Source organism: Bombus flavifrons, chromosome 10, assembly GCF_040668555.2.
Source record: "Bombus flavifrons isolate JBK064 chromosome 10, iyBomFlav1_principal, whole genome shotgun sequence".
Lineage (NCBI taxonomy): Eukaryota > Metazoa > Arthropoda > Insecta > Hymenoptera > Apidae > Bombus > Bombus flavifrons.
This window is the reverse complement of record NC_138451.1, coordinates 3,751,616-3,776,963: the sequence shown is the minus strand read 5'-3', so window position 1 is coordinate 3,776,963 and position 25,348 is coordinate 3,751,616. Positions and strand designations below refer to the sequence as shown.

Below are 25,348 nucleotides of genomic sequence, written 5' to 3'. Positions count from 1 at the left end.
TAAATACAACTATGTGAATCAAAGCAACCACTACGTGACTCACTACACGTTTTTACCGCTTGGTTTGCTGCTGAAACTCTAAACAAATATCTCAAAAATCTGAAACAAAAATTAACCGAGTTATTTGTTTTAAAGTTTGAATTTAAAAAACATTGAATTTAGCTATGTAGGATTCATAGTACGCATTTCCTCCTATAATGGAAAATTTAAATTTTTATAATCTTTCTATTTACGCATTCACTAAAGGTTACATATATTATATGATAGCTTACTTTTTCTCATAGGATACAATACAAACATATGCCAACAAAAAATAACAAATGAATTGTAGAATAAAATTTATCCGATTAATGTTATATTTGTTGATGAAATAAAATTATTCTCTTATATCTAGTCTATCTGCTAGAAATTTATTATAAAATCATAATAAATCATCTAAATTACCTAAAATGTAAGAACATAGATTAGTAAAAGGTTTAAGATCTGATTAAGTATATTTAATCATTATAACATTTAGATCAGACTAGATTATGAAAATTATATATATTTATCAAGTTTTGGAGCACAAAGCACATTGCTCCTTTTATATGTGGTGGCAGCACCATCCCAGTTTTACTTCAAGGGTTAATTTGTGTTGCACGACACGTATTTTATCCATGAACTGCGTAAATCGTATTTTCTATCACAAATTGTTCGAAACTACACCATTAAAAGGTATATCTATACTTTACATTTGTGAAATTATCATCTCTTCCTGTAATAACAACGGATAGGCGGTATAATTATGAATAAAGATTAATAAATATTGCTTTGTCGATACTAAAAGTAGACAGTTAAAAATGGTTGCCTTGTAACAGATCTGTCAAGCAATATTTTACCATATCCGATCGTTACGATGCAGTAAATACCATAACTCTAAATTTTTAGTTGTCAGCGTGTTCGACGATAAATTTAAAGTAAATGCAAGAACTAACTAGTTTCTATGATATAAAATGTAATTTCGTAGTTGATGCTGCCATATGCGTAAACGAAGCTGTTGTATATTTATTTCGTTCACAAGCTTCGTTCATGTAACAGAATTCAAGCTTCTCTCTCATAAACATTTTATAATTCTTAAATATTGCGCTAATGCTAATAATAGCTAATAAAATTACCTAAATAACTTCATTATTAAAAACTAATATGTAAGAATTATTTATGAAAAAAATGTAAATATAACTATATAGATATGAAATCTTCATAAAAAATTAAAAAGTAAATTGATATTTTCATAGATTATTCACTGTATTGTTAAACACATATCTGGAATGAAAATGAAGATTCCAAACAATCGTTCGGGGAACGATTATGGGAATGAAACAGGGATTATTTCCTATATGGATAATAGTTTTGAATCTGAAATCGATGTACAAGGAACGGAAGAGAGCGATTTTTCTGAATACCTTTGGATGGAAAATGAGGAAGAATTTGATAAAGAGGTTTTGTAACTATTGTTTCAATAATGATTGAAGCATTCAAACATGAAACTCTTTTTTATAAGATTTTGATAACATGATAGTAATTAAAAATCATAGGTGATCCAACAATTAATGGAAGAGGAGTTGACAGAGGAATGTTTAAAAGCAATGTGGGAAGATGAAAGACAACATGAACGAAATACAAATTCTATTGCTTGGTCCACTGCTACTAGCATGCCTGAGAATGGTGCGGAACTTTGTCAGCAACTTAACAATCTAAAAATGCATGATGACCTTGCTAAGCAGGTATATCTCAATTTATCTTTCAATAAAAATTTAATTACATACGAATACTGTATAGATAAAGAATATCATACTATATTTTATATATACAGAATTTCATACAGATAATTTGTTTTCAGAGTACATTGAATCCAAATGCAGCTGAATTTGTTCCAGCATTCAAATCAGCAGTAACATCTGTAAGTACACCACCAGAAGTTACTGCAGAATCATCATAGAAGCCATATATTCATTTGTTTAACTGAATAAAACATAGGCTATATATATGGCTAATGTTTACCAACTTCAGTAACACAGTTGTATTAACTGAATTGCATTAAAAGTTAAATGACTGTCCCTACACGTACAAAGGTATAATGATCATCAAAGCAGATAATACATAATGCTGTTATATGATATTTACGAGTAATGAAGTCAGTTGCATAACCATAAATTGAAAAATATATATTCAAATTTTTATAGTCGTGAGATATTGCATAATATTATAAACATTTAATTTTACATATATATTTTTCGGCAATATACTGAACAACGTGACATGCCAAAATCACTTGTTATGGAAATTTCCAATTTATTGTTTTTATTTTTAACTGAAGAAAAATATATTCAAATGTGATCTATATAATTTATACATTTGGTTGGAAGAAAAGAATACATATACGAAATTTCATAAGTTATATGTATACACATTCAACAATGAATTGTTGCATCCAAGTGAACACTACCTTTTTTTTTTAATACTTTCAGAATACTCCTTTTATTCTGATCTGAGAGTTTTTATATACTATAGTATGCGTTTCTGAATGAAACACTTTTCTAAGAGTTCCTTTTGTAACACTTATTTTATACTGGTATACATCTTCTGTAATCATTAACATGAATTAAGAATATATACTGAAGTCGTTAAGACTGATGTAAGTAAAATGTTGCATTAAAAATTGTATTGCATCCAATACACATTTCGTTGATAAAACAATACTTAACGCATCTAATTATACGAGAACAATTTTAATCTTTATTTTTATTGTCAGTTCTTTTATTTAAAAATACCTATGTCATAATTCTCGTCCTCTATCAGCATATGTCTTGAAAGACTTGAAGATCTCAAGTGAAAGTCTTACACAGGCTGTGAAGGACAGTTTTTCTGACTCTCTTTTATAATGTTGAGAGTCAATGTATTACTTACTTTAATTAAGTAATAAAATTTCTATAAAATATAATATTTTGAAACTGATTAGGATATGTATATGTAATGTAATATTATTGAAAAATACTATAAGTGGTGATTGTATTTTCAATTGTTAACCAAAATTCAGCTGATACAAATGGTACAAGTATAAATTTTTCAACCCTTTTCATTACCGTGTTATCTGTTTACATTTTGTGAACCACCTTATAAATTCTATAATAATGAAACTTTTAAGGAATAAAATTATATTTTAATAATGTTAATTATACACGCCACTTATATGTGCTCTTTGGATACACGTATTTATGTACAAATTCTATTAATATTTTTTGCATTGTGATAGATACATACCGTCAGGATTTTATAAGATTGCATGAACTAAATTTGTATTACTTTAGTCACAACATACTTTACTATAAATGCAGCAACTGTGATTATGAAGCAAATTAAATAGATTTATCATATAGATTGTTCACAGTTAAAGAACCTTGCATTGATTTCATGATGTTTCACATTATTCTGCTTTTAATTCTTTTTCCATGTGTCTTTTCTACTTATGGATCCTCATAAAAAAAATAAAAGTAAAAAAAATAGAAGAAAAACAGAATAACATATTTAGTTAAAAGTAGAGTGAAGAAACAGATATTTATAGATTTATTTAAAAGATTCAAATTTAGTGGTGCATTAATCATATGAAACAGCAATTTCTTTTAACTTTTAAATTTATTTTAGTATGAAAAGAGACTGTTTTCTAGATTTAAGCTTATTTCTTTAACAGGATCTGATGTATATTTAATTCTTTACCAATTTGTTAAATAATATCGGTAAAATATATCAATTAAAAGCACCTATTTAGTTTATATAATTTTACTTTCTGCGATAAAATTAAAAAAAAAATGTAAGTATGAAACACTACTAATAGTCATATAAATATATATCTTGTAGTCATTAAATATGTGTCAATTCAAATGACATGCAATGTTTATATCAATCATATTATTAACATTTTTAGTAGCATGTCATATATATCAACAAAAGCTGTATTTTATCAGTAGAAAAATATAACAAAATTCATCTGGTTATGCTATATAATTATATAAACACCATATAATATATTATTGCATAATATTTCATGTTTTCCAACACTTAAATTATCTCAAATTTAAATAATGTCTGAAAATAAATATCACGTTTTTTATGAGTTATTTCAATAGTACCTGTATTTATTTGGTGTTTCATTATATTCATACTAATAATAATAAGATAATTTAAATTTTTAGAAGTGAGCGATTATAACCGTTTCATATTATGTACGATGAAAAATACTTTAAAAGTCATGAAAAAAAATTATTATTCAGTAGTACGCATAACTTAAATATCTAGATCAACAAGCACAAATACTATTTTGCTTTTATTTAATTTGTGGTTGTGCAGGATATACATATATTTTTTTCAATTTTATGTCAATATAAAACGAAAAAAAACAAAAAATTTAAAATGTAAAAAATACAGATAAACTTTTTGTAGCAATAAATCTTTTTTTAAGTGCCACTACAAAAGTACTGTGTAGCGGATTAAGATAAAAATAATTATATTGTTTAAGCAAGTGTGTATTATTATAATTATATCATTGCCATTAATCATTTGCATTTGCAATTTCCTGTATTGTATTATTATTTCTGTAATATTTAGTATATAAATGAATTATATAAAATATAAATTTATGTATTGCATTTATGATGTCCTTTCCTATTGATTTATAATAGTGATTATTATAATTTTTCATGTGGAATAAACAATTTATTTGTGAATATAATGCATAAAATATTAGTAATAGTAAAAAAGAAACATTTGTTAAAAGCATCACCTTGTATTTGGCAGCATATCAGTATATATATAACTACAATTAAATCTTACAATTATTTCTATATAAATTAGTATCAGTTTTACAATAGTAAAAAATTGATACCAATACATATTGTATTAAAAGCTATGAAATGTGAAATGTTTTTATTCCATATATTCTGCAAACTCTTTAATATATTCCAATGCAACATTTACTACAATAACTATACTAATATAAATAAAACAATACATATTATAATGTTAAGCACAATTATATATTTCTATTATGTATTTGCCACACGTACAACATGTTATTTTTATAATAACCAGAGAATCATAATTTAATATTTGCTACAAAATTTGTAAATGTAATAAATTTCAATTGTTTTTCGAATATAATATTTCACTCATTATATAAAGTATGAAATTGGTATCAGTTTTTTTACAATTATTTCTTATATGCTATAGGTAATATAAAATCATCATAAAGAAGATTTTTTTAAATGTATAATTGTAATCATATTTACTTATATACAATCATTAAATACTTTGATCTGCAGTCTCTTTATTCCAATGCAATACTGTCTTATTTATATTGCTTTTATGCAAGTTTTGTTGACACACAGTAACACATCTTCCATCTAATTACGAATATGATATTGAATAACAAAAAGTCCAATTTTTAATCAAATTCTCTAGGAAATCGTAAAATACATTAAAACGTGTATGCAAGACAGATATATAAAGTTAAATTATATAAGTAAAAGATTTATATATAGAAAAAATATAATTTGTTACATCAAATATATTTATACAAATGAATTCTTATACTTTCATATTGATTACTTGGAATTATTAATATAATTACCACTTGGAAGAGTGCTAACATTATTATTTGTATCTTAGTTGTTTTTTTCTTTTTGTAAAATCATAGCAAAGTATTTATCAATATTATTGTCAAAAAATTCATTATAGTAAGAAACTGACCTCCATGTAACATAGTAGCAAAAATTCAAGGCCTGTAATTGTTATTAACATTACTTAAAATAACAGCCTTATACATCTTTTTATTGTTAGAGACCTTATTGCTGGATATGTATAAGAATGTGTGCTGGTTATAAAATCGTTGAATAGGGTGATCTATATATTAACAAAACAGAAAAATAATTACCAATTTCAGTCCAATACAAATTTTTGATATTACAACAAAAATATGAGATCTTTGATAAGTTTATGTATGTATTCACGTAGGTATATATACGTCGCTCATCATTTAATACCACTCAATAAAATTTTATTAAAAAATTGTTATGCGTTTAATTAAAATTTTTATCTTTTATAAATAATGATAAAAAGGATAGCATTTCTCTAGAATTGATACTTAATCAATAATACAAATTTTATTGTACAATTAAATATTATAGAAATGTTCAAATTGTGAATTTCATTTGCAAAAAAATACAAAATATTCCAACAATGGTAGTACAATTAGGTTATTTTTTTTGAAAATGAAGCCTTACATGCAAAAATCTTATTCTGTTCTTTTAATTTATTTTTATATGAGAAATTACTTCTTGCCCGGTTATACCACGATTGCTGGAGCACCCTGTACTTCATGACAATAAATTAACAATAAACATAGATTGTGTTTTAATTTTATACTTAGTAGAAAATAAAACATTTTATTCATACAATTTTTTAAAGGTGATGCTGTATACTAGACTCTATCTTTATTAAATTACTTACACATAAGATCTTAAACGCTTTCTGTAGGACTCTGAAATTCGGAAAGTGCATGTATCGGGTTTTGCACCTTTTTCTGTGAACCTTTACGTACTTTTGCCCTGACTTCTTCTGGTCTTTCAGGACGTACCAATGGTTTCTTTTCTGGTGCTTTCATTTTCCATACAACAATTGGAGACTGTATAGACAGAACAAATATCAATTACGAATGTATAAGGAAGATAATAATTATAGTTTTATATATATAGTAAATATATATTTGTTACATAGATACTTACATACTACAAAATCCAATAGTTAGTCAGTAAGAAAGTTTTAACATTAATATTAATTAAGTATATGAATCATATATATGTAATTCACTTGTTTAGAACTTAAAATACAGAAATTGAGGAAGTAATTTTAATATATGAAAGATACTTACAGTTACTGTAGATTGTCGAGGATATTTGGTTGAAGCAACATACGAAGCCTTAACAGTTAGTACAACTGCATTCATTAGATTTTTAGCTGCCTGAATGAGAGAAGTTGCACTATCAAGTCCAGATACAATTAATTCTCCACTAATATTTTGTACGTCTGCTTTAACTTTGCTTGTAATATTCATTTGATGACAATATAATGCTATGCGTTGTAAGTATGCTAACAGATCTTTTTTAGTAGAACTTTCTGGACACTGATCTGCTATTTGTCTCGTTAATTTATCTAATTTAGTCCCGGCTTCAGAAATTTTCTTTGCAGCGTTGATGACATCCATAGTTGTCTTTAAAGGTCCACGACCTCTAGTGAAATCAGTCATTTCCATCATGATCATACACATGTGCTTAGCAAGAACAATAATATCGTTTCCTGCATCATCCCACTTGGCAACTTCTTTATCGAACTTCAGTTTCTCACTCTTGAAGTATTCTACTTGCTGTAAGATTTTTTGTTTATCTTCTTCTGGCATTTTACGCATAGCTTCACGAGCCGTAGTAATTCCGCTAATTTCTGGATATTCATCAACACCATGTTCACCAGTTTGAGCACTCGATTTACTACGAGTTTCTAATGTATAATGTTCATCAAGTTCCACGTCTTCTGGATCCAAATCCTCATCCGCCTAAAATATAGTATATATAAATAAAGCGAATATAGCAATAAAGATACAAACTAGAAGCTTATACTGCATTTACTTACTCTGTTCATCAGTACGGCGCGTCTAATTTCACGAACACCGTCATAAACCAATCTCGAAGCGTCTATAAAATCATTTTCATCCACATCTTTAGCAGGATTACTACCCAATGCATCTACCGCGACTTCTACTCTCTGTGCAAATTTTGGCATCACTTGTTCTCTTAAAACTTTCACGGCTTCTAAAACTCGTTTCGTATAGATACAAGGCTCATAATTATCCATTTCTGCTTGAACAACGTTACACACTCTGGCAGATCGTCCACGGATTGCACCCGCGGTTCTATCTAAAGTATCAGCATCACCTTCTTGTAATGCCAATACACATTTATTTACGTCTTCCAAGATATGATTTTCAGATACAGCTAAGAAATCATCAATGGTAGTAATATCATCGACAGCCTCTGTTAATACTCTTACTTGATTCTCCCATGCTTGCCGAAATACTTCCATGTTATCTAACGCTACTTTAGATCGATTACGAGCTGCAAGAACACGGGCTGCATTGATTACTTGTGGACACAGGTTTCCAATTTGTGCTGCCGCATATCGAACCATTTTTACACCATCTTCGTTTCCGGACATACTACATACTAAATTGGCAACCTGAATAGTCAATATCATATTAAAGTTATTACAATAAAATTAATATTTTAGATATATGTAGTTTAATAATATACCTCAACTAGCTTATTGGCATGCTCTGTAAAAACAAGTGCATATTCTTCCACTTCTTTATCACGACCATTTCTTGCAGCTTCAATGAGGACCAATAAAGGTACACTTGTTTCCAAAAAACTATCAGATACATGATCCACTACGGCTTTTCGTAATTGTCTACGAAGATCACGAGTTTTTCTGCACATATGATCAATTGCTCTTTCTAAACCTTCGGATTGTTCCTTGACACCCATCTATTAAAATACATGTACAATTAAAAATAGAAACAATAAAAACAAATGTTTTATGAGCATTCAAGTAAGGTCTAAGCTATTTCTTTACTAATAGCATTAAAGTGTAAGATAGAACTCTTTTTTTTAATAATTGTTAAAAGGATAAATGATAATTAGCTAAGAGATTATTTTATTTTATTATTTCGAAGATGTATTCTAATCTAGATGTATCTATATTTTTTCAATGCAAGTATTTTAATATATATATATATATCTTACAAATTAACATACTAGTTATGAAAATTATACTTCTATTTAATTTAATGAAAATAAACCTTTCTCAAAAGAAGCTATGTACATAAGCAAACATAAAAAAGTAATATAGTATAGTAATAAACCATAGCACATTGTAGTATGATATAAAGAAAGCAATGATTTGCTTCATTGTGAAAAGAATCTTGTAAATAAAAAATATATATGTATACAGTTAAAATCAACTTAAAAATAATTTTGTATCTATTTAATTTTACATTGCAAATCTTAAGTTATGTCTGAACTATAAACTATTTGTCTACACTATTTTATTTACTTAATTTCTATGAATATGTAATTATATTACATTTGGTGCTTTTCTTCTATTTTATATATCTACATAGTATATACAATTGTGCAATTTAGAGGATAACTGCAAAATGTACACTGAGTTATTAAAAATTATTTGATTAGTGCTTGTTGTTAAATAATATATAGATCATGTGTGGAAAAGTACAATATTTTAATAATATAAAAACTTCTTGCTTAATTTGTAAATTATATGCAAGAATAATAAGAAAACACAAGATTTTCATATTTACCCGTTTCCCACCCCGAGCAAGCTGTAACTGCAGTCATCAAAAATAAAAAACAAATGAGTAAAATGAACATACCAATCATACATAAATCAATTGTGATAAATAATAATATAATTATTTGTGTTTTAAATGTGTTTCTGGATATATTTGTTTTGGTATATATTTACTTATAAATGCATCATATAACGAATGTATCATTACATATTGTACGTTTAAATGCTATATGTTACAGAATAAGATACAAACTAAAATAAATTATATAAAATAAATATAATATTAAATTTCTCTACATCGCTGCAATTATTAATAAAGTTTAACATGTTGACGCCGGTGCGAATATTCAGGGTTTCCTCCGTGGGGCGGCCCCCGAATTCACTGTCTGCTTCGTGGGGAGGCGCTGGGTCACTACCTATTTTGTGAAATACACATGCGACCCGCCCATGGGTCACGCCAGCGTCAACGTGTTAAATATGTGTTATTGTATGTATACATAACTTATATACATACAAAGTATATGTTTAAGTCATGGAAGTACAAAAGTCCACAAAGTACTTACATTATTCATATATTCACTCAACAAATCCTGAAGTGCTTGCCTAACTGCATTACATTCTGCAACAATGCGTTCTCTGCGTTCATCTCGAGTGCATGAAGAATCCGCCATCAATGCAGCACCACTGATGATACTTTCCAACCTTTCCTCAAGACTAGGTCTTGTACGTACTTCATTATATGCAAGTGGAGACATTACCATTCTTTCATCAAAATCATCTAATGCAGCAGCTAATTCTCCAGGTCCTTCATAAGGATGTTGACTATCAACTGGAGTCTTTCCTTGTGCTACGTCATTAATGGTATTTACAGCTTCACATACTTGCTTCAAAACATAATCACGGTTTGCTTTTGCTGCAGCTAGTTCAGGATGTCGAACATAAACTTTGGAGGCAGTAAGAAGCATAGTAGAATGCTTTTTAAGAACAGCTCTTGCTGCAGCTAAGTCATCTCTTAATTGAGGATCTTTTAACTCTTGCTGACGTTTTGCAGCTTGATTCATAAGTTCTGATGCATTTCTTCCAAATTGTTTTATGTTTTCTAATAATTCTCCTTGTGAAGATGCATTCTTCAATTTTTTTAAATCATCTTCTACCACATGAAGTGATTTCAGCAACAAATGCACATCAACCATATCTGCTAAAATAAGCAAACGTGTTACTGCAGATAACAAGTTCCTTGCTGCACGAACCATGTTCCCTCTTTTTAAAGAAGAACAAGGATCTTCAGAAAACTCTCTGTAATTAATTAACAATAATGTTAAAATTTACATAACATTCTCTGTATATATTAGGAAAATATAAAACAAATATAGTACCTAGCAGCAATGCTCATTGCAGCACCTGTCTTTTTTACTTCCTCAACAGCACTTAACATTTCTGCAGTAATGTCAGGATTTTCATAAGCTATTTGTTCACCTTTCTCAATAAAATTGCTAGTTGCTTTCTCAACAGTTCCAACTAAAGCACTAGCCCTTTTTGATTTTCCTTTCTTTTTCTTGCTAGGACCCTTTGTATTTACAAGCGTAGTAACTTGTAGAACCAAGGGTTCCAATGTTTTTTCTACAGACATGGTACGGATCTCCAAATTCTTGGGATCCCATTTCAAAGTTATTGGACCAAAGTGATCAGACATTTTTGTTATTTCAAACAAATTAATTCTGTAAACCAAAATAATAATACACAAATACATAATTAATAAATTTCTATAGTATAATACAACATTACCTGTGCTCTTATAATATAGTACAGATAATTTATCAAACTAAAGTAAATTAAACCTCTTTCCTTATCAATTATTTTTTTATTATCATTATATTTGTAGCATTTATTTAAATAACATGTAATACTAATAGAATAAAATTCCACTTTCCCACTTACTTATCTATAAAACGAAAGCGACTAGACGATATAACTTTGATTAGAAGATATGAATATTTGAAAAAATCAGGGTGCGTCAGGTCTGATTATTCACAAAAGATTCACACATAGAAAATATTTAGTATGAGATACACTACTGCTTTGTGTTCTGGCCACAGTTCGGGGCCGAATCTGGCCAGAATGCAAGGGAGGGTCTATACCAGGAATTCTGCCTCGGCGTGAAATAGATGGATAGAGTGAGAGTGAGTCAGTGGCGGTACTGGCGGTTACATTTGTTTATATTAGATACATATCGCAAGAACTCTCACTCTACGAAAGCAGTTTTAAGTAATGGTGAAGATAGTGTACAATACAAGGCAGAATTCCTGCTCACGATACAATGCATTAACTGTAACAATTTTCTTACCTTCATGAAAAATTTACAGTTGAAAAGAAAATGTATAGATCGTTAATAAAATCCACGTAAAGCAACACGTTTGTTTAAAAAATCAGTCACATTGGAAATCAAAATTTCAACACAAACAATCCCATATCACTTCGATGTATCACCTATTTGCCATCTACTCTTCATTCATGACGTCATTATTTCCGCTGAAGTTAGAAAATGAACGACACCTCCAGAGAACCGGTCTACGCCCGAAGCTCGAAACACGAATGCTAAAGCGATGCTTATATGTACATATGCATACATATATGTATATGTGCATGCAACTTGCCGTGAGAATGCAGCAGCCAATCAAAGAATATCTTTTTTAATGTTTCCAGAGTTATATATCGTCAGATTATTTCATTGGTGATTGTATCTATCCTTATCACATTCACTGTATATTCCTATAAGCTTTTGTCGTTTCTGTTACGTGTGATTGTGTGATATACACTCTGAAATACAGATATTTGAATCTTAATTAGAAAGGTGAATTGAATCTTATAGAAATTTTGTATAATTTTCTTACAGATACTTTAATGAAATGATTACAGATGTTGTTGTTTTAAGCGATTCAAACGAATCTTCTTTATCCGTTCAATCGAATTCGAATAATAGATCTTTATCTCATAATGATAATTCAAGTGATCTTGAATTTCCTGCAATAAATTTTCATCATATTATTAACGAAGACGATGTAAGTAAATCACGAAATATTGATATTGCAAGCTGTTCATCTAATTTTAACACAAATGGATCATCATATCAGATTGATGATAAACATACTGCTAATAGCAAAAATTTTAAACAATATAATGTTAGAAAGTTTTCGTACAATGTCTCTAATTCATCTGACTCAGATGAAAAGAGTAGCAATACAGAAAGACAAAGGAAAGGTAAAGGTACTATAAGAAAGAAAAGTAGAATTGAACTAAATGAAGAAAAATTAAAAAAACAAGAGTGCTTAATGAGAGAAAAAGCACTGAAAGCAATTGCAGTTAAAAAATCAAAAGATATAAAACCTGGTGAATGTATGAAATTTATAGAAGTTGTTCTTGACAACGATATTAAAAATGTTACTCCTATTACAGATATAATAGATACATTGAGAAATGCTGGTATAAAATATACTGTTAAAACAAAATTTATTTCAAATAGCATTACATGGAAAAGAAGTATTGAAAATAGTTATATTGATGACACCAATAAAATATGTACAGTAACTGATGTTGAACAAATTAGTCAAATATTGATAATTTGGAATTGGGATGAGGCAGTAATAAAAGTAACAGATGGTAGTTTTTGTACATCTATCTCTAGCATTAAATCTTCATTACCAGATTACAAAATAACACTCGTAATTTTTGGAATAGAGGATTATTTTGCATGTAGAGAACAAAGAAGAAATTTAAAGGAAAGTAGAACAAAAAAGAAAACCTACATCGAAAAGTATCATCAAATGTCTACATATCCTCACGAAATATCAAGGAAACATCTTGAAACATGTCTCAATGAAATACAAATTATTTCAGATTGTAGCAGTAGATTAATTAACAACTCTCAAGATTTAGCATTAATGATATATCAATATACGAAAGCTATAGCAGAGATACCACATAAATCACAAAAGAATAAAAATTTAACAAATAAATTTGATTGGTATGTAATGGGAGATAATAGAAACACTGTTAAAGTAGATAAAAGTGGAAATGGATTGAAAAGATTATGGCAACAGCAGCTTTGTCAATTTAATTTGAGCAGTCTTGAAATTGCAGAAGCAATTTGTTCTGTGTATCCAAGCCCTGCAAATTTGATAGAAGTAAATATTGATATATACCAAATATATGAATTATTTCCTTTTCCTATTTTTCTTTTCCTTTTTTTTCCAGGCTTATACGAACTGTACAGATACTGAAGGAGTAAATTTATTGAAAGATATTCCGGTAAATAAAAAACATTTATTACAATGTTTCAAATAAGATGAGCTTTTAAAAAAATAATTTATGTATACAATAAATTAAAGAATGATTATAGTTTAATACTGTTATTTTTACTTACACTTCATAAATATACTTTTAACACTTTACAGATTAGAAGAGCAGCTGGACCTCTTACAACTGTACGTAAAGTTGGCCCAGAATTAAGTAAAAAAGTCTATTTAATGTTCTCATCTAAAAATGGTGAAAATGTATTAAGTTGAATTATATTTTTAACAAAGTTCAATAAGTGTACAAATAGAAATATTATAGTTAGCAGATGGCTCTTTGTTATTCTATTTTCATTCATCTAATGTCCAACTGAAAAATAATAATAAATTAACTATTTTATAATAATATAGTTTTCTACTTATTTCATGAATATAAAAAACTGGGAAATTATTCGTACCTATATATTGTACAAATGAATAATATTAAGTACATATAAAAGCTTTAATAACTTTTTAGGTATTAATTATTTAAAAATCTAGCGCACAATTTGACTGAATGCAAAAACACAACTGAACGATAAAAACTGTTTTATAGTTATACAGATACATTCCTTAAATTTATTTATTTAGTCTAATTTTGCGCTAGATATTTTTGGATATCTTATATGATATGAAATATAACATTTTTACTATACCAAAGGTATATACAATACATTTGTTTACGGCAAATTCAACTATGATAGTCGGTTAATAAAAGTAATTTTCTAACATTTTTACAAGTATTTATTAAACATAAGATATCTAAAAATTTGTTATAAAAAGAAAAAAGATTCAAACCACCTCATATCAACTTTTTCTACTATCTTACAGTAAAAAATATATAAATGATTAAATGCAATCTAAACGAAATTGTTTGTAAATATTCAATATAACTTCCACTAAATTATTATTAACTGTATACAGACTAATATTACATAACTCTCACATGAAATTTTTTACACGCATTCCTCATACATTTGATTCTCACTGTTTAATGTTACAAATAGCTTTTAGAAAAAAAAAATATGATATATGTTTGTTTGACGATTGGTTTAATCGGGAGTGTAAACTTCAGATGCTTTGATAAAAATTTCACACATTTACGTGTATATATATATATATGCATATCAAGATATATTATAATTGTTATTATTACTAAATTTTTTGAAATTTGAAATAACTTTAAAAATTGAATAAAAAAAGGAAAGTTAATTTTTTGTTTTCAAATTCTCTTTTGAAAGTGTCATATATTGTAAATATTACAAGATAAATCGTAATAAAATATAAAATACTGCATGCGCAAAGTGATTAAAACGTTCGGGTTGAAAATTTAGATTCTAAATTAATAAAGTTTAAGTGTAGTACATTTAACATTAGTTAAGAATATTGATACCTTTTAATCTCTTCTTCTGTTAACATGCATTCTATTAAATGAATAATATAATGTTAACTGATGGATATTTTTTACTATATATATGTGCTAATAATACACATATATATTTTTTTTATGAATACAATACAAAAATTTGTTAGAAACTTTTTCATTCCAATTTAAAAACATATAAACTATAATAAATATTAAAAATGCATGTTGACAGTTTTCAATCTTGTTTCAGTGAACCATTAATGAAAATTATAATTTCATAATAATGATGATGATGATGATGATGAAGCCGATGATGATGATGATGATGATGATGAAGCCGATGATGATGATAATGATGATGATAATGATGATGATGATGATGATGATGATGATGATAATAATAATAATAATAATGAGATATTATTGTAAGTAAATTATGCATTATTAGCTTGATGTTTTTTTCTAATATCATTAACATTATGAATGATTTATTCAATAATATTGATTTACTGATTTTGATGAACAGTTTAACTTTTTAGTTAAAGAATACTAATAATTGAAGATTAATATTTTTTTCGTGCCTCATCAATTTTTTTCAATTTTATAAAACGATCTTAAAATTATAATTTGTGTTACAATAAAAAATGTTGATAATGAAACATTTTAACATATAAATGGAAGTCGGTTGCGTGTAAAAATAATGGAATAAAAACTACGATAATAGTTTATGAAGTTGGCTTCCTATTCTACACTATATCTTTAACATATTATTTAGCAATCAAAATAATAATTTGTTGTTTATTTAAAATAATAATATTATGTGGATATATATATATATATTGAATAATATGTCGAAAAAGATAATTCTTTTTACTGAAACTTAAATTTTTACTATAATATAGTACGAAACAAATCATTCATATCTGAAATACATGCTTTAATATTAACATAAGATAAAAATATTGTAATCTTAAATTGATAACATTATAAACGTTTGCAAAAGGCAATTGAAATAAATCCAATTTTTTATCCATACAAAGTTGCTTGATATCGAATAATCGTTGATTTATGAAATTTAATATATTTATTACCAATGAATTTTTATACTTAAAATATATGTGTACGAATATTTATGTTCCAATATTATATTAAATCAAAGCAACTGGAGTATAAAGGTAATAAGAAGGATTTAGTCTTTTCTGTTTATGAATTTTTAGAATGAATTGTATACACTTTATATAGGTTTCAATATCTTAAATTTGGAAACAATTATGTTCAACAAAATTGAAAAAACAAAAGTTAAAAGTATAAAAGAATAGGAAGCCAAACAATAATGCTTTTGTAAAATAACAGTATGTAATTTATTATCTTTATACTCAGCTAAAATCAATTTTAATTCCACCATAATTTATAATTCACTCGCACACACATTCAAGCATTTGGCAGGCAAGAACCTAGGAGAATCTAATTGAAGGTTAAGGTCATCATATCACCGATAGGATTTGAAGTTGTATTAGGTCCTTTTAAAATATCATTTATATCTCTTCTAAACAATGATAAATTTTGTGTAAACCTGAGAAAAGAAAAATACATACATAAACATGGATAAATGTCTATATATAATTTCGTATTTTGTATTCCTCTTACCTATCTCTATTTTTCGTGAGTAAGTTTCTTTCGATTCCTTCCATTAAATGTTCAAACCAGTGTGCCATTGTTGTTTGTTTATCAACTGGTTGACTTCTAATAATATTTTCTCGTAACTGATTAAAATACTGCAACAATAAATATTTAGTTTCGCCGTAAAATTAGAAAATTTTTGTGATCTCTTAACATAATTTTTATAATAAATGAAAAATACTTACTTCTTCATTTAAAAGAATTAATCCCAAGAGAGGACGTGACATACTCCATTGATTTCTACAATCTTCAAACATTATCACATTTAAAACAGTACTTAACATTTGTTGAAGAATTTCAGGATGTTGCTTTAGAACTTGTAAGAATAAGTCTCCACCTCCTGGAACTACTGTATTTTTCCTGCCCGGGTAACCTCCTAACAAAAAGGGTACATGTATTCAAATATTAATGTAGATACATAAGCTAAATACTAGTAAATAGTAGTAGATACATGAGATAAATACCTTTTTGATATAATTGTTTAAATATGTAAGTCACAATATGATCAAGTGTTGCGCAACAACCAGTACAGACCATTGTATCTGCAATGAAGTTTTGTTATTTATACTTCATATTTTATATTTATCTGAAGTAAAATAGGAACTGTTAAGTAAAAGTAAACATTAAAAGAATAATAATATAAAAAAATATATAAATATAATCGGTGTCTATCGTGGAATTTAATATAGAAACCTACCTTGAAAATAATGTAAATTCTGTAAAATTATTTGTTCACTTATTATGTTGGCTAGTCAATTTATCAAAACACAATTTTACTTATATATAAAAAAAGTTAAAAGAATCTGTCATTATAAATGATGACTTATTGAATCAAAACATAATTTTTATCAATTTTGAAAAAGTAAATGAACAAACAATAATCATTCATATTTGAAGTATTTGTTTGTTGTTCATAATTTTGCATGTCATATATTGAATGGAAAACAAAGCATAAAATGTGAAAACAACACATAAAGATTAGTAAATTAGTAACTTAAGAACTTATGACTATGAATAGTAATATATTTTAGTAGCATGCCAGCTGTGCGGCTGACTATGTGTGCTAGACCCTATCTGTGCTATGTAATTTAATTTTAAAGAAATGAAGAATTCATAAGTTGTTTAATACAACATTAAAAATAGGAATAAAAATTTGAAAAAGGAAGAAAAAGAAAAAGGCAATAGAACAATAGCAATTAGGGTCTAGATTCTACAAACTCCAATCCTCTCATTGCCTATATGATTATGGTGATTCAATCATTCTCCTTATATGCATAAATATTACTCAGCATACATTTGTTTCTGTAATTTCGAAACTATAGCAGTAACTAAAATACCTAAATGCAGGTTTACATTCCAAGCAACAATGCAAAAAGCAAATAAACATAAACAAAATTAAACATTCTTATTAACTAATATTTCTCCCGATTTTTTTATGCTTCATATTTAAAATCATAAAATTGTATTAATATCGCCAAGTAAGAATTCGAACATGCATGATACAAAATTATTTATGTATATACATATTTTTTCATTAAAAATAAATCCGATATATATACTATTAAATTTTGTTTAATTGCGATTGAAATCTCTACTATACTTCAATTATAAGTAATTATTCATAATTTACTAATATTTTACTGAAATAGAATATAAAATATTTAACAAACATTTTTCTTATAAAAAAGGAATTTTAAATGATTTGGGTCTTATAATCCTGTGGCATGGCATAGAGGATAAGAGAATGATAATAAAATAGAATCAGCCGCACAGACCTGTATAGTAGTCTTTTTGCGCACCTAGTGCTGTAAGCCCTTCACTGATGCTTGATAGAATGTATAAGAATACTCTCGGTTCCAAAGTAGAAAGGAACACCATGTGATCTTGAGCTAAACATTCGAGTAACACAAAATATGTTGTAGATAATTTCGGATAATCCTACAAAAAAAAAAAAACAATATTAAGTTGTAAGATATCTATCTTTACATCTTTTGAATATGAACATAAGTTAATTGATGCATACCAATAAATCACTTTGTGGTATACTAAGAAGTAATTTTACAAATGTGTTGAGTGCATTATCCAATGCCTCGTCACCATATAATCTGAACACACCAAAATTTACGTAACTTCCACATAAAGCTGCTTTTAACATACTGAAGCATATACTTATTCCTTTAAGCTTTAAGGGGTATATTTGATCCTTTGGAACTTCAACGTTTAATATACGATTACCATAACTACATATTACTTTACTAGCTTCACGAAATAATAAAATTCCATTTGGAGAAGATGCATCAAACTGTAATCGTTGACTCCTATTTTGTACTAATTCAGCAAATAATTTTAGGACGGGTGTAGTAACTTGTGGCTCATAATGCCACAATTCCACAGCATGTAATAAAATCGGTGTATAATTAGGATAACTATGTGTAAATTAAGGTACTTTACATTTATCAAAAATTAAGGCAAATTATTATGTATTAATGACTCTTAATCATTTATCACATTATATTTAAAAAAAGGATACATCCAATCAAAGAGCATCATATAGGATGTTTTTGTGTTGAATGCATAAGCTAAACCTCTTAAATCTCTTGCTAAACCAATCAATGCCTTTTTTGCTTCTTCTGCTGTAAAAAGTGAAGGGTCAGCTGGCCCAATTAACTGTCCTAAACTTTCAAATGCATCTATAGGTGGAAAACGTAAGTGTAAATATTAAATAAGTATGTAGTACAATTTTGGATACAAAAAAGCTTTCCATACTTGTTAAAGGTAACATAAATGTATGAAACCTTTCCTCATCTTCTCCTAGATCTACCATCAATAATCTACCCAAGGATGTGTAAAACATTGATCTACAACGCATTTCTGTTACAGCAACATTGTTTCCCAAAAATGGAAAATGCTCTCTCTGTTAGTAAAAAAAAAGAATATATACAATTTTATTCTTAATTTTTTGTAAGTAAATTTTACATATTTTTATATATACACACTGTGTGATTATTGAGCATAAATTGTACTTCCTCTAATTTTACAAGTTTACGGACACAACTATATCCTACAGATAAATCATTTAATAATTGTAATGTTTTTGAAATAATTTGTTTACTACGACCCCAATACTTCAAATTTGTTATTCTGTAAATGCAAAATTAAGATCATAAATCTTGAAATAGTATAAATAATATTTCTGAAAGTAACTTCCTACTTACATTTTCCGGATAAGAATACCAAGTACCATGGATTCGTCATTAACTCCTAAAACATCTGACAGTCTTCTATATACTTTAGAATTTTTTTGAACTTGATCACCTACATATACTTTACGAAATTGTTCAAAGAAGCTCAACATTGCTAATTCCAATTTCTCACAGCCACCTTGTGCAAGTCTTGAATCAGTCAAATTCATCAATTGGAGTACTCTGCAAACTAATTCACCATCCATTGCATCATACTCTTCATTGCTGTTAAATGTTACTTTTCCACCAATAACACCACCTATTTTTTAAATATCAATGTAATAATTCACTATTAAACATGTTTACTTTTCTATATGATTTACAAATTTGCTTACCTATGATATATACAAGCCAAGTTAGTTGACCCTCTTGTATAGTGATATCCATTCGTTGTGTTGGAGATGCTGTTTGTGTCATTAATTCTTGGTATGTCCTAGCAGCCTGATCAAAAAGTTGTACTAACAAAGTACATGTCTTTTGATATTCACACCTTACAATTACAGATATTTGCTCCAATTGCTGATGAACTATTCCTAAATCATCAAGTGGGTCTTCTAAACCCTCTCTAACTACTATTGCAACTGATTCAAGTCTTGAAGTAATATATGCATTTACAATTTCTGGAGTATATGTATTTAACAGGTGTGGATCACCTGCTTTTACATATGGCATGGATGATACCATTCTTTGCCACAATGTTAGTAAATAATGTAAACTGTTTGGTGCAAACTGCCACATCTGTAAACTTTGGATTGTAAATTTTGCAATTAATTGTATAGCTTCTGGGTAGTCTTTGACTAAGACCAACTCCCCAAGCTGAAAATTGCTCTTTAGCCTTGATAATAGTCTACAAAATTCATGGTAATTTTCAGGATCACTGAGACCTTGAGGGTTTTGTAGTATGTGTTTTATACCGCTAACTAAGTGTGTTAAAAATTGTGCCCTTTCTGGATTTGAAAATAAACTCCTTCTAACAGATGCTATTTGGACCAAACATGAAAGAGCCAAAGATGACAGTGAGTTGGGTAAACTATGATATAAATCAAAGAAAAGTTTCAGAGATGTAAAATCCAAAAATACAGGTCTCCAACAGGTCGGAATTTGTACTGTGCTAAGATCATCAGAACTTTCATCTGTTGAAGTCCCAATAAAGTCAAATGTTAAACAATTTTGTGCTAGTTTTAAAAGTTGTCTGATCAAACCATGCTAAAAAAAACAAAACAATAATAATAATATTAATTTAGGATATTATAAATACAGAAAAAAGTAGCAAGATATATACCTGTGCTTCATCATTAAAATTTAAGTTTTTACAATTTTCTCGAGCTGTACTTAATAAAGTATACGATAACCTAAATATTTCAAAAAGTTGTGTATCTCTGAAGTGGCTAGCAATTTTTCTATGTTTTGTAATAGATCTGGTTGCATCTGCATCCGACACTTGATTCATTTCACACGTTAGTTGAGAAAGTAATTGGACTCCTATCATACAGTGTTCTACCGATCCCTGTATATTATATCAAAATACGGTATAATTATGAAAAATAAACATTTTGGAGCAAAGAAGATAATAACTAACCTGTAGAAACTTTGTTACATCACTGACCACATTTCTTTCTTTATCAATATCAAACCACCCAAACTTTGATATCCTGGCAAACAGTGTAACCAGAGCTTGTATTACAAAGTTTGGTAACTTTGGCTGAGTTGCTAAATAATTGAGAATATAATTTCCTAAAATAAAATTATAGATATTAGACCCAAGTATATTTAATTGTTTTGCTTTATGATAGAATAAATAGACTTACGTATGTCAAGCCTCTGTCGTAAACTAAGTCCTGATGAACGGGAAGCCAATTTTGTCAAGGTAGTGGCTGCCAATAATTGAGCATATGGAGAATCTCCTCGATCAAGTAGAAGCTGACACTTTGTAAGTGTATCTGGAGTATTTTGAAAAGCAACAAGTGCTTTTTCAGCCTCTGCACGATGTGTAGAATCTTGTGATTCATACAACTGCTTGCATAGCAACTCCAGCTGCCGTACTTCCTGTATGTGATCCATTCTTAATGATATAATTCATCCCAAATAAACAATATTTCTGTGTAGTTATTTTTATTTTATATACTTCAAAAATATTATTTTACTTCCCAAGTTCTTTAATAAATTTAATCACTTATTTTGGATATATAAAAACTGTCATTTAAATATTTCTCAATTACATTATAACAAATAGGCAATACTTTAAAATCATGTAATTTATTTATAATATATTTTTCTTACTAATATCAAAAAACATGATTAATATTTAAAAAAATGTATCAAATTAAAATTTTAAAAAGATGCATAAAAATATTAAACTAATTATTATCTATTAACATTTTTTAGAACTAAAACAATACAAGTAAATATAATAATTATAAACCTATAGATATTTTCACATTTTAAATACATAAATAGAAATTAGATAGGATTATAACAATCACAGTTTTATTCCATATTATAAAATCAATGTGATAATTAATGTTTTTAACTTTTAGGCATTTTAGAGGTTACACATTTATTTAAATTTTATAAATGTACAGCACATATTAATTATCGGAATTCCAAACCGCCACTTGCTTAAAAAAATTACAAACGTATACCAACGTATTTTCATATTATTTTTTATTTAATCAAAAGATTATGATTAATAAAAAAGACATTTATAACCAACGTGAGATAAACAGTACGAGCTAAGTATAAAGTAACAGAAAAAACATCTTAGTTTATGTTATAAAATTAAAGTGGATAGGTTATGCCATATTTTTGTAAGTAATTTCAAATAATAGTTTGATATCATTACGATGTAAACAAACAAAATTTCTCTTAGATAATAATATTCAAACTTAAAATTCAAGATTTAGATGATATTCTCATCCATTAATTATCTTTTGAAACTTCAGAACTATATCTACATAAAATAGTATTTACGAAAACAAGGTTAAAGTTTTACATATCGGCTACATGATTTTGTTCGTACAGCAAGATGTCAATAAAGCTAAAGCGGGAAAATCTGTTAATTTATGATTGCATTTTTATTGACAGTGCGATAAAATTATCACTATGGTCCGGCAACAAACAACGTAGCTTCCAAGAAATACTTAAGTTTCCCAGCAGCAAAATGTTTGGGACACACGTCGACACCACATAACTTGCAACAGATTTACCACCGGCTGGCTTACCACACGATTTTTGAAATCACTTCATCATAAATAACTCCACTTTTTTGGTTGAGGTTTGCACGTTATTTTGATAGGTAACTCACCTGTTCGTCCGCCATTTTCGCAGCTTTGTATTATCTACAATGAAGGCAGGATCACATGCTTTAAACTCGACTGCCACAACATGTTATGTAGAAGCGACGTTTTCCTACATCGGAAGCATCAACAACGCCACCTTTATTAACAAAAGAAACAAAATTCATACCGCCTACCTTACAAAGATGGAAGAAAAATTAAGCCAAATCTTCACTATTTTCATTGTAGAAATTACAAATAAATCACCGATTATATTACATTAGAATATATTTAATTATGTTTCGTAATTCAATCGAAGAAACTACTTTGGTAACTAGTTCTGTCGTTGATCATTGTCTTTGTCTAGTATTTATTATAAACAATAAAAATTTGATATTTATAATGTATTTATATTGTATAAAATAATAAAGAATAAAATTTTATAATAGATAATATAGAATTCTTCGGTATAATAAAAAAAAAGTAGGATAAAAGGTCAACAATTTGTAGTTATATCTAAAAAAAATTTTCGATGAAAAACAAAATACAAGCGTATATTTTTTCAAATGAAAGATGCTGTAATAAACAATAATTTTATGGAGCCTTTTAATATGTAGTTATAAAAGATTTCTAGTGTTTTATTTTTTGGATATATGTATCTCATAAATAATTTTTTGAATAATTTTTATAAAATGTTCATTACAAAAATAAAAATTTACAATTTGCAAGAATTATTATAAAATTAAAAATGACAAAACATGAAACATATTAAGTGAGACAATGCACTTCTTGAAACTAAATAATTTTTTGAACAACTTTCAAATAATAGGAAGATATATAATAAAATAGATATCGTTGTTCCTTTTTTAACAAAATTATACATAAATAATTTGATAATTGTGTTATATATTTTTTGTTTCAGCTTGAGTTTTTTGCAATAGTATAATGACATGAAATAAGAAACAATTGGGATTGGATAAAAAGTGACTTAATGATGATTTATGATTGACTATGCATCTAATTTTTGTATACTATGTAGCATTGTGTTATGACGATACATAATGCATAAATAATAAAATGAAAATATAATATTCAGATTGGGGCCTTTTCTTGCCAAAGTAATTTCTAAATGTTCACAAAATTTTGTAAAATTTTATCTCTGTAAAGCGAGTTATTGTAAAGCGATGCGTTATTTCGTGCTGTTACATACAAAATTAATATATTAACTTCAAATATATATGAAATACCTTCTCTCGTAATTTTGTAGGTAAAATCTTGTAATATTATATATATAGAATGTATTCAAATCTGGAATAATGTAAGTCATAATAATCTGACAAAATTTATCAGGAACTGTATCGTGAAATACTAGTTAGTTTTAACGGAAAATAATTAAATGCAGGTAACAGATCGACCATAAATATTGAAAATATTACCTAAATCTGTAATGCAAATATTAATTTTATCAATATATAATAGCTTTGATCATTAATACTAGCATAGTACATATTTTTCCAGTAAACTTTGTACATTTAAATTCAAAAAGATTACAGCTTCACTATGTTTATAAAAAATATGACATTTCAAAATAAATTTTCTATTAATCACAATCTGATTTTGACGAAAGTATGTTAAATTTAAGGGATAGTGATGGATATTGTTTCCATTAAAATTGCATCTTCTTGCATAGGTATTGTATTTCAAGTATAGCTTTTCCACAGCCTTCATATTATTCTTGTGTAATTAATTTCATACATGAAACTTTATGTTAATATTAACAATAAACATCACAATGTTTTCTTAAAGATACTTCTTGTCATAATATTATTTTGAACAAATGTAACATTCACGTTATGATCAAAACTAAATTATGTATAAGACACATTGTCGCTCTTTACGAAACTTTTAGAAATTAAATATCTCAGGGTTTTGTATTTTCTATCTGTAAATAATTATCATAATTACTATGAAATAAACAATTTTTTGTATAAAGAAATTTTACATATT

General features: G+C 27.4%; 4 protein-coding genes across 6 annotated transcripts; 2 read left to right on the top strand and 2 right to left on the bottom strand.

Moving 5' to 3' along the window:
* The first annotated feature begins 555 nt into the window (after positions 1 to 555).
* Paip2 (polyA-binding protein interacting protein 2) lies at positions 556 to 4,154 on the top strand. Its single transcript, XM_069121715.1, has 4 exons — positions 556 to 714; positions 1,275 to 1,478; positions 1,575 to 1,763; positions 1,880 to 4,154. Exons 2-4 carry the CDS (start codon positions 1,308 to 1,310, stop codon positions 1,976 to 1,978), a joined length of 459 nt encoding a protein of 152 aa, XP_068977816.1. The 5' UTR covers positions 556 to 714; positions 1,275 to 1,307; the 3' UTR covers positions 1,979 to 4,154.
* Positions 4,155 to 4,370: 216 nt separating this feature from the next.
* Positions 4,371 to 11,934, bottom strand: alpha-Cat (catenin alpha). 2 transcript variants are annotated; one of them, XM_069121656.1, is made up of 8 exons: positions 11,795 to 11,934; positions 10,827 to 11,168; positions 10,014 to 10,746; positions 8,394 to 8,627; positions 7,717 to 8,319; positions 6,962 to 7,639; positions 6,541 to 6,715; positions 4,371 to 5,934 (listed from the first exon to the last, which is right to left on the bottom strand). In XM_069121656.1, exons 2-7 carry the CDS (start codon positions 11,141 to 11,143, stop codon positions 6,551 to 6,553), a joined length of 2,730 nt encoding a protein of 909 aa, XP_068977757.1. In that variant the 5' UTR covers positions 11,144 to 11,168; positions 11,795 to 11,934; the 3' UTR covers positions 4,371 to 5,934; positions 6,541 to 6,550. The 2 variants fall into 2 exon arrangements, with proteins under 2 accessions (XP_068977757.1, XP_068977758.1); XM_069121657.1 differs by lacking the exon at positions 11,795 to 11,934 and adding an exon at positions 11,389 to 11,653.
* A 420-nt stretch (positions 11,935 to 12,354) lies between these two features.
* On the top strand, positions 12,355 to 14,145 carry mms4 (Methyl methanesulfonate sensitivity 4). Its single transcript, XM_069121677.1, has 3 exons — positions 12,355 to 13,631; positions 13,702 to 13,755; positions 13,902 to 14,145. Exons 1-3 carry the CDS (start codon positions 12,357 to 12,359, stop codon positions 14,010 to 14,012), a joined length of 1,440 nt encoding a protein of 479 aa, XP_068977778.1. The 5' UTR covers positions 12,355 to 12,356; the 3' UTR covers positions 14,013 to 14,145.
* A 523-nt stretch (positions 14,146 to 14,668) lies between these two features.
* Ranbp16 (Ran-binding protein 16) lies at positions 14,669 to 23,551 on the bottom strand. Of its 2 annotated transcripts, none has more exons than XM_069121650.1 (15): positions 23,371 to 23,551; positions 21,875 to 22,112; positions 21,646 to 21,800; positions 21,349 to 21,573; positions 20,402 to 21,272; positions 20,040 to 20,325; positions 19,821 to 19,965; positions 19,591 to 19,738; positions 19,355 to 19,514; positions 18,848 to 19,250; positions 18,600 to 18,762; positions 17,289 to 17,366; positions 17,010 to 17,200; positions 16,792 to 16,919; positions 14,669 to 16,717 (listed from the first exon to the last, which is right to left on the bottom strand). In XM_069121650.1, the coding sequence occupies exons 1-15, from the start codon at positions 23,383 to 23,385 to the stop codon at positions 16,609 to 16,611; spliced, it is 3,315 nt and encodes a 1,104-aa protein (XP_068977751.1). In that variant the 5' UTR covers positions 23,386 to 23,551; the 3' UTR covers positions 14,669 to 16,608. The 2 variants fall into 2 exon arrangements, with proteins under 2 accessions (XP_068977751.1, XP_068977752.1); XM_069121651.1 differs by having other exon boundaries at positions 18,624 to 18,762; positions 23,371 to 23,545.
* Positions 23,552 to 25,348: the final 1,797 nt, after the last annotated feature.

Excerpts from the sequence above, each read along its gene's own strand:
- Paip2 (XM_069121715.1), top strand. The coding sequence starts at position 1,308 with ATGAAAATGAAGATTCCAAACAATCGTTCGGGGAACGATTATGGGAAT. Across the intron at positions 1,479-1,574 it reads AGGAAGAATTTGATAAAGAG|GTGATCCAACAATTAATGGA; the intron begins GTTTTGTAACTA and ends TAAAAATCATAG. Across the intron at positions 1,764-1,879 it reads ATGATGACCTTGCTAAGCAG|AGTACATTGAATCCAAATGC; the intron begins GTATATCTCAAT and ends ATTTGTTTTCAG.
- alpha-Cat (XM_069121656.1), bottom strand. The coding sequence starts at position 11,143 with ATGTCTGATCACTTTGGTCCAATAACTTTGAAATGGGATCCCAAGAAT. Across the intron at positions 8,320-8,393 it reads ATGCCAATAAGCTAGTTGAG|GTTGCCAATTTAGTATGTAG; the intron begins GTATATTATTAA and ends TTGACTATTCAG. Across the intron at positions 7,640-7,716 it reads GCGCCGTACTGATGAACAGA|GCGGATGAGGATTTGGATCC; the intron begins GTAAGTAAATGC and ends ACTATATTTTAG.
- mms4 (XM_069121677.1), top strand. The coding sequence starts at position 12,357 with ATGATTACAGATGTTGTTGTTTTAAGCGATTCAAACGAATCTTCTTTA. Across the intron at positions 13,632-13,701 it reads GCCCTGCAAATTTGATAGAA|GCTTATACGAACTGTACAGA; the intron begins GTAAATATTGAT and ends TTTTTTTTCCAG. Across the intron at positions 13,756-13,901 it reads ATTTATTGAAAGATATTCCG|ATTAGAAGAGCAGCTGGACC; the intron begins GTAAATAAAAAA and ends AACACTTTACAG.
- Ranbp16 (XM_069121650.1), bottom strand. Across the intron at positions 19,739-19,820 it reads TTATGCTCAATAATCACACA|AGAGAGCATTTTCCATTTTT; the intron begins GTGTGTATATAT and ends TTTTACTAACAG. Across the intron at positions 19,251-19,354 it reads ATGATGCTCTTTGATTGGAT|TTATCCTAATTATACACCGA; the intron begins GTATCCTTTTTT and ends ATTTACACATAG.